A 9,133-nucleotide genomic window follows, 5' to 3' on the forward strand; every position below is an offset into this window, starting at 1 on the left:
CTGCATACTATCTGATCGTAAGAACTGAGTTGCTAAGGTGGGAGCTACTGCAGGGCGGCTTCCGCAAAAGCCACGGCAGCGCTGACAGCCCGCTTTAACCCATTGATAGTTCCATCCTTGGCTGCCCCGACGCTCCTTTCCTTGCCACCTCCTTTGCCTCCTAGCTCCTTCAGTGCTTCGTTCAGCCACTTGGAGGACTCTAAAGGTGTACCCTTTGGACTGAAGGAAATGCAGGACGTCCCGCGACTCTCCAGCCCGGTCAGCAACAAGAATGGCAGCGATGGAGCGGCAGCCTGCAAAGCCTGAAGAAAGAAAGAGGTCACCGGACACTATCATCAATGATGAACAATCCCCGAATAGCAAGGTTCTACCTGGATAATCCACGTCCAACGGTCCAAACAATATAACAATTGAACCTTGCCACATGCATATAGCGGTATAAAGCAGCAAACCCCTTTGGAAAGTGGGCGTCTCGGGAGATACAGACGCATGCAAAACAATTGTGCTCACCTTTGCAGCCTCATCTAAGGCCTTCCCGTCTCCCTGGAGTTGCGTTAGATTTAGGACAACGAACTTTTTACCTTTTGCCGCGTTCGCTGCCTCCTGGCCGAGGACCTTACCAACTCGCAACAGCTCCTTAGCACGGAACTTGCTCAGCTCCAGCTGCAATGAAGTCACCCACGCAAAGCAAAAACACGGTAGGCAGCTAAGGACGGGATCATGCATACGAAAGCTGTACTCAAGAACTTGTACGCACACAGCAGGCTTCCGAAGGAGAATAACTGCAGCGTGCAGCGCTTATTTACTATATCGGATCTGTGCGTTGACTTCCAGAACAAGCCGGCAGCTCGTAGGGAGCCTCACCCCGAGCTTTTGCTTGTGCTCGATCTCTGCCAGCAAACGCCGCCTGGACAGCAGAGGAATATTTTTGTTGCTCTCAACGAATGATTTCGCCTGCTGCACCTCCTTTTCAAAAAACGGAAATGTTGGGGAGGCGGATTCCAGGTTTGCTAGTGACAACTGCGCAGGCACCCAACACCACATACCCTAAAGCATGATCCGTCAAACAACGAAGACAAGAACGCAGCGGAACCTAAAATAGCACCTGCTCGATTACGCAGAAATGCAAACTTACGCAGACGTCTCTAAGTTCACTGCGCGCACTGAGTGCTGCCTCGCCAGCCACTGCAACGATTCTCCTGATTCCTTTTGCGATGCTCTCCTCCGATATCACGACAAAGTCCTGCAAATCAAAGGATAAACCAGAGCGAATCATCCGCATACCAACGTCCCCCACCCACAAATGTGTAGGAATGTGGAACGTGTAAATGTATCCCCTTCAGAACACAAGCGTGCGCAGGGGTGCAATTCCACGCATCAAAACGTATGCGCGCCTTTACTAATTCCTATACGAGCAGGTGTCGATGCACGCAAAACACCCTAAGCGACCCAACGTCTCCCAGCCCTCCCAAGCTCTCCCCTGAAGCCCCATATCTAGAACCCTGTGCTAAGTACCTCGAGCTGGGAGGCGTTGCTGAGGTGAGTACCTCCGCACAGTTCGACACTGGCGTTTACTTTGTCAGCCCCTTGTGTTCCTTGTATCTTTTTGAGTTCGTCTGCGTCTGGACCAATGCTTACTACTCTCACTGGATCCGGGTACACCTCACCAAAAACTGCACACAAGGCGGGAAGGTCCATGGCGGTCTTCAACGGCAACACAGCTGTGTTTACCGGCAAAGAGGAGGCAATCTGAGAAATCAAAGAAAAACAGACCGGAACTGGGACATGGAAAGGCGTACGGGGGGACAGCTTTTCCCAAAAACACGGACCCTCTACGAACTGGAATACAAAGAGACCCAGCAAAAGCGCATCGACGGAGGCCCAAAAAGGCAGTCACAGACCAACGAACCCGCCTATCGCGCGGTTTCGGTTTCAACGAATGCTCTGCACGCTAGTCCTGCTTAATACTTAGCAAGCATATATGGCCCTTTGAGGTGATATCTACGAGGCCACTGGGTTCCATGTCAACTAAATTTTGAGTTACCGCTCTCTGAACGTTCAGTTCAATCGCTTCAATCTGTTGGTTTGTGAGAGGGGCATCCCAGTCGAAGTCAAACCTCAGTCTCCTTTCTTCTACAAGAGACCCTTTTTGCTTAATAGTACGTCTTTCCCCATCTGCGTCCTTGTCCTCAGTTCCCTTTCCTGTTTCTCTCTTGCCGTTATCCTTATCCAGCAACACTTGCCGAAGGGCCGCCGCCAAAAGGTGAGTTCCTGTGTGGTGTTGGGCGAGGCCAAGACGCCGTGCGTAGTTCACTCGGGGTGTCAACACATCCCCAACCTGCGAGCATCGAATAACCACTTTAAGGGTTGTACGTGTTTCTACTCCTCTATTTGAGCCGAACATAAGCGGTAGCGCACGATATTATTAAGCCGTGGGCAAGTACTCCTTCCCCATGCTCGTGTTGTTCAGTTACCTTGAGTGAGGCTCCCCCGAACAAGGTTCCGATATGAAGGATGTAGCTACCACTCTTCTGCGTGTCTCTGACTCTGAAGTGATGCCCATTCAGCTCGAGGAAACCCTCGTCTCCCAGTTGTCCGCCCTGCTCCGCGTAGAAAGGAGTCTTGTCGAGCACTAGGGCTATGACAGTTCCGTCCTCAGATACGGTGTCCTAAGTAAACAAAAGCGCAGAGCCCTACAGACGCGAGAATCTCATTATGCATGCGCTCTTCCCTCGCAACTCAACTGCAGCTGTAACGAGTGCTTCAGGAGCAAGGGTCCACGAGTGCGCTGAGCCCTTAAATACAGCTTACAACAAAGTTAGCACCGTTCCAAATGGCTTGGAGTGTGCAGGAGCACGGTGGCGTTGCTTCTGAGTCCTGAGACAATAGCCAGCACAGCCCGTTGAAGTACAGAACGTCTAGGCACAACACAGCTGAACCTCCGTGATATGCCACCAGATACAATCAACCACGAGAGTGAATCCGCCGATGCGCATACGTCGTCACTCGAAGCAGTAACAGAGACAACGAGCTCTACTTCACTTTCCAGGCATTTCCAGTTTGACTAACGTCGCCAATGCACTGCCATGCAACCTTGTAAAGTCAAGGGTGATGAAAGTTATGCGGTGCCACACACCGGGTTGTATGGCCGTTGAGCGATGTTCCAGTGGTATTTGTAAGAGTCATCAGTTGGAGCAAGGCCTTGCTGCTCAAGCTTGTGATGCTGGTCTGGAGGCAAGCGGGAGACAGNTGCCCCTCCACTCGCTTTAAATGCTATGTTTTCAGAGGCAGCGCGATGTTCGTCGAACCTGTAGAGCAAACAGAAGACGCAGCATCCCGTTGGCAGGCGATACTGGGATGCCGAAGCACTGGCGCGCTAAAACCTAAGCCCTAAACCCTAAACAAATACGCGTTGATTCACACTCGCAAGAAAGAAGCAATCAAGCCTTGTGCCCACAGAGACCAATTTCAACGTGAAACCTTGCTGCCGCCCCCAGATGCTTCGTCTGAGGACGAGACATGAGGCTAAGCAGACAATCCACTGGACCGTCCAAGAAAACGCAGGCGTATAGTGATCGCAAAACAAGATGCTTTCGTGTTGCTTTCGTGTTTGCTTGGACCTATACAATGTGCAACTTTAGCTATGCCCCCGTGCTCTAGGCTTTGTGTACACTGACTTCTTGTTGAATTCCTCAACGTTGACCTCTCGACCCTCTTCCTCAGCCATGAGCTGCGTGAGATCGAGCGGGAATCCATAAGTGGTGTAAAGAGTAAATGCCTCCGACCCGGGGAACTTGCCACCGGGGGCAAGGGAGGCGACGACCTTCTTAAAGCGATCCACCCCCTACACATACAAGCACCCATGGCACAGTGAACATCTTGCCACCCTGTTCTCAGCTGCTACACTACAGAATAAGGAAAGAGTCGAATACGACGCGAGAAGTAAAATGCCATAATCAACAGAAGGCAGGAAGCCATTTCTGCACAAGCAGGAATCGACCGACAGCTGTGCCTTGCGTGCAGTGCCACGGATACTAGCACCCGCTTGCGAAACCGCCACAGCATGTGTCTGTGCAGAACACTCGACTCTAGGGCTGGAGACATGCCTTGTCAAGAGTTTTCGTAAACTGCTGCTCCTCTTTGAGGAGCACGGACTGGACGCGATCCTGGGATCTTAGCAGCTCTGGGAACACGGAGCCAAGGGAGGAGCAGACGCAGGAGGCCAGCTGAGGGAAGCTCCCGTCTGCAGCAGCAAGAGAGTACAACGCAGTGGTCCTTCACCCAATGGCAGGAGAGAACGACTGAATTTCAAGTGGTAACGGGAATTCGGGGACGGACACTTAGATTGGCGGCAACAGAAATACGGAGAGGAGTCATGCGAACGTGATAAAACCATCACACTCTGACTGGCGCACGAATCCGTCTCGGGGACTAATTCACTCCCCTTTCCGTCATACCAGGCAACTGAAGCGTCTGTTTTGCAAATCTGACCGCCCGTCTGAGGATTCTCCTGAGAACATAGCCCCTGCCTTCGTTGGATGGCTCGGCTCCGTCAGTGATGGCCACCGTCAGACAACGTATATGGTCAGCCAGCACCCGGTAGGCCGTGTCTATCTTATTCGTGTCTTCTTCACCAACCTGCAGAAACAGGCCAACGCAGCCACGCTCGACAAGTGCATGCCCGGGTCCGCATACTTGCCCTCACCTCTGTGTGTTCTTTGCTGCACCAGCTCCAGTGCAAGAAAGCAGTCGTGCAGATGCACGTTGCTTCCTCCGCATGCGTGCAGCCTCCCGGCGGAGGCAGGAGGGCACTGGGCATTCACGCAGTCGTCCCAGCAGATAACAAGCTTATGGTCATATACAATGGCTCTCTGCGCCATTATCCCACGACAAGAATGAACGTAAAGGTATGAATACGTCTAATGCTGAGGTGCATACTGGACGGAAATTGCGCGAGTGCGATGTTGGGTCAATGCGACAGATGAGAACTGCGACAACTCAGCAACCGATGGGCACAGGAGGGGAAAGGGAAGCATAGAGAGCCTGTTCACCTTTCCCTGGTATTTTGGAAGCTTAGTGTTGAAAGAATGAATGCGGTCGAAGATCGGCAGGAAGAGGTCCGTGTCGTAGTTGGACTTCTTCTCTTGCAAAACCGAGACAAGACGCTCCAAGCCCATGCCTGCGCGCTCCACACACGGCAACGCTGAACAGCTGAGCACAGAGAAGCACGGAAGAAATAATTTATCCCCCGTCGTAAGCACATGAAGTTTACTCACCCGTATCAACACAGGGGGCTGGAAGCGGCGTCAGCGTCTGCGCGTTTTCCCGGTTGAACTGCATGAACACTAAGTTCCATATCTCCAGCACCGAAGGGTCGTCCATGTTTACCAGACTCGCAGCGTTCCGGCCCCCTGCAGTTCGCAGAAGGGCAGTCAGCACAGCGTTTCATACACAGTGGTTTGGGGGTGTCTGCTTCTAGGGCGTTGGTTTTGAGTTCAGGTACCGTGACTAACGGCGCACCGATTCTGTCGAAGTGGATTTCAGTGCAAGGGCCGCATGGGCCGACGTCCGCCATTTCCCAGAAGTTTTCTTTTGCACCGAATGGCAGAACCCTGAAAGTCAACATGTTTGGGACAAATAAAAAGGCAAGGAAAAAGGTACACGAAGCGGTGTGCACCACCGAACATGGCAACACTCAAGGATGCGCCTGGAGTTGCAGATGTACGCACAACATATACACCAACTAACTGTGAAGGTTTCAGCAAGTAGCTTCCCCGGTTTCTAGATATCGACCCCCTGCTGAGCACAACATCCACGCAGATAGTGAATACCAAGCTCACCGATCCTCCGGGAGATACTTCAGCCAGATTTGCTTCGCCTCCAGATCCGGAGGGCAACTGGGGAATTTCGGGTCACCTCCGAAGTACGTCGCGTAAAGTCTACGAAGCACACCACACCCGCACAGACGAGTTAAAAAGTGGGGATGGCACAGCAACGAAAATTCGGCCCAAGCAAGACATACAAAAACACGGGGCTGCGAGCAACCGAGCCGGTGGTTCGTGGGTATCAACCGAATTCAACTACACTGCAGCATGCCTAGATGCATCCATAAAAGAGAAACAGGAAAATGTAGCCGCTCGCGGTGGCTCAGTGATATGTGACTAAAAATATGCCCCCATTTCTCAATCCTTTTAGCGCCCTTCTTCCTCCCGTCATGTCTGCACAGACGTTTGACATCCCGCCGACATCAAAGGTGCTTACTGCTCGACTCTGCAACTGCTGAATCACCGATGCGCCCATCTTACCTGTCTTTCGGAAGCTTGTACACCTCTGTGAGGAGTTTCCACGCCCAATCGATAGCCTCCTCCTTAAAATAGTCGCCGAAGCTCCAGTTGCCGAGCATCTCAAAGAACGTATGGTGATACTCGTCCTTACCCACGTCCTCCAGGTCGTTGTGCTTTCCTCCGGCGCGGATGCACTTCTGAGTATCCACCACACGGCGCAGCCTCCCTAAAAGCACAACAGAAGAATACTTTACTGCAAGTCGGTATCGAGTCTGCTACCCCCGAGGCTAGCGTGCCGTCAGCTGCAGAAATAGCAACCATCCCGGTATATTTAAATAGATATCATGAAGCGAAGGAACAGTGGTTTGCTGCACAGGCGCTACCAACGAGAGATAAGTGATAGGCAGATGCGCGCGTACACGAACCACAATTCAGTTACGCATGCAGCTGTGCGGAGACCAAACACTGGAGATAATGTACATCCTACGCGGGCAGTGTGTTGCTGTATATCTAAGGCTCACCGAGTGGGGAGTTCTTGTCAACCTGTCCCAAGAAGATGGGCTTGAATTGATTCATACCTGCGAAAGGCCAGTGAAGACAGGCATCCAAAGAATCAATAGGGTTCTTTCCCTATCACTATTCTACGAAAGTTCAGCATGGTGGAGACAGAATGCCCCAACTCACGCGAGCAGAACACACACTACTGGAATATTCGTCCACAAGATACATGTGCCAACACATCTGCTAAATCGACGAGTTATGGGACACCCGTAGAGGGCCCCGCTAGGCGCTCATCATAGAACCACTGCACAACGGTCTGCAGGCAGCGCTAATTCATCCATATAAACGAATGGGACGAAATCAATGAGGCGTGCATACAGCAACAGCTGTGCGTGCCCGTGCCTTTGGACTCATGTACATACATCCCAGTGTGCAGGAACCTCTACAATTTCCGACGCGCACTTAGTGTTAATGGCGGAAACTAGGCACAAGAGCACTACGCACCAGCATCACACCTGCACAAATGACCCCTGCAACTGAACGTAGCCCTGCGGCACCCGGCATCTCCAGCACGAGCCTAGGCATGTGTACTGCCTTACCAGCATTGATAAAAAGCAGGGTGTTGTCCCCATGGGGCACCACCGGTGAGGACGGGTATCTCTTGTGCTTCACATGCTCGAAGAATGCAATGTACAACTCTCGCACATCCGCTGAGGGCCAACCTTTCTCCCGCGCTCTCTCCGCCAACTGATGCAGCTGTTCCATTGAAGGAACTCCATTGCTGAGGGTTGCCATTTTCGCTCCGCAGTGCTGCCTCGAGGTGCCGACGCACAATCGATTTGCACTCTTGCTTCCTAGTGAAAGTAACGACGGCTTGCTCCGGATACCCTGGATCTCCGGATACAAAGGCAATGAGTATGCCAAGGGACGGCAGCGGAGATAAGTATAAGGGGAGCAAACCTTTGCGGAGCTGAGAAAAAACGAACTCGAAGAAAGACGGGCTGTGGGGGAACAGCGCGTAAGAACAGAGGAGACGCAAGGTAAGCGCAGAGAAGGTAAAGCCACGAATAAAAAGCTTAGCGCCAGCCACTTCTGCATCAATAACAAAGCTATGCTCAAGCCTTTCAAGCAGCAGAGAACCCCACGGTATAGTCTATGGGGCTCGTGCAGCGCCAGGCGGTGCAGTAGGCCTGTCTCGAACTGGGGAAAGGTCAGACAAACAATAGTAGAAAGAATGCGCTAGAACAAAAGGTTTTTGTCCTCTTCAATCTGATTGGCTTGTGCCTAGGGCGAACAAGGCACAAGCCCCAATGTGTGGGCTTCATGCGCAGTGCCCGAGGGTTCAGTGGCTGACGATCAGATCCGACGCCATGGGGAACTGCCGCTAAACAATATAGTTTTTTTTCGTTTACTAACGTATAGTTCAATTATATTCCAGTAAGTGTGACTAGAAGAAGGGGGAGATGTATATGGTAGTATCTCTGTCCCTATACCGGACCAACTAAGACAACGGTGTAGCGTCGTCTGCCTACAAATAGCAGATGAGCATTCACTTGGCCTTGGGTAGGTTGCCTCCAAGTGAATGCAAACACTTCACAAGTGTATACAGAGGTAAAGATGCAGTAAAGAAGACTTCATTGAAGCTTCCTCGTGTGCACATGAGGCTTGTAGCATGAGTTAGCGCAGAAGCTTTCACCTGGTTCCGACAAGTTGCGTGTAAACGCTTGCAAACGTTCTACAAGTACTCTCAGAGGTAAAACATCCAGCAAAGGAAGCTTCGCTGAAGCTTCCTTGCGTGCACGCGTGGGGCTGGCTTGTACTACCAGCCGCAGCGGAGTGCGCTGCAACCCCATTTCTGGTTGCCTCCTCCCCGCAACACCCAGGCCCTGAGCTCAACGCCCAGGATGCCTAGGGACCGGGGAAGGAGGTTAGCTTCTTTTGGGAAACTCTTGCTTTAAGTCTTTGCCTAAATTGCGGCTCGCCTCTGGCCGGAAAAAGGCCAGAGAACAGGCGTTATAAGGCTGCCTTGCATTGTCAGCTGCAGCGAGTCGCGCTGCAACTCCTTTAGGCTGCCTCCTCCACGCAACATTCAGGCCCCGTGTTCAATGCCCAGGACGTCTGGGGACAGGGTAAGGAGGCTTGCTGCTTTGGGAAAATTCTTACTTCAAGTCTTTACCTTCCTTGCGACTCACCTCTGTCCTTGATTGTGGCCAGGAAGCTAGCGTTATGAACGGCACTGCTCAGATAGCTGTTGCAAAGGGAGGAAAGGTGGGAGCCGCCGGACGGAACCGCTCTCGATTGTGGCTCCGAATTTCTCACAGGGAACACATTTCTGTTTGTCTGTTCCT

The 9,133-nt window shown here is 52.1% G+C and overlaps 1 protein-coding gene across 1 annotated transcript; it reads right to left on the reverse strand.

The window, feature by feature from the left end:
* Positions 1-44: 44 nt before the first annotated feature.
* On the reverse strand, positions 45-7,580 carry EMH_0035470 (alanyl-tRNA synthetase, putative; the record flags this gene model as incomplete). Its single annotated transcript, XM_013498277.1, is given in 19 exon segments — positions 45-302; positions 511-663; positions 865-1,020; positions 1,136-1,243; positions 1,516-1,749; positions 2,045-2,338; positions 2,475-2,669; positions 2,812-2,877; positions 3,137-3,247; positions 3,251-3,308; positions 3,678-3,844; positions 4,492-4,638; positions 5,052-5,179; positions 5,277-5,411; positions 5,521-5,612; positions 5,841-5,939; positions 6,306-6,510; positions 6,806-6,862; positions 7,301-7,580. Coding segments are annotated over 19 exon segments (2,943 nt in total).
* Positions 7,581-9,133: the final 1,553 nt, after the last annotated feature.

The sequence above is a fragment of the Eimeria mitis genome, genomic scaffold (assembly GCF_000499745.2).
Source record: "Eimeria mitis Houghton genomic scaffold, Emh_scaff33, whole genome shotgun sequence".
Classification (NCBI taxonomy): domain Eukaryota; phylum Apicomplexa; class Conoidasida; order Eucoccidiorida; family Eimeriidae; genus Eimeria; species Eimeria mitis.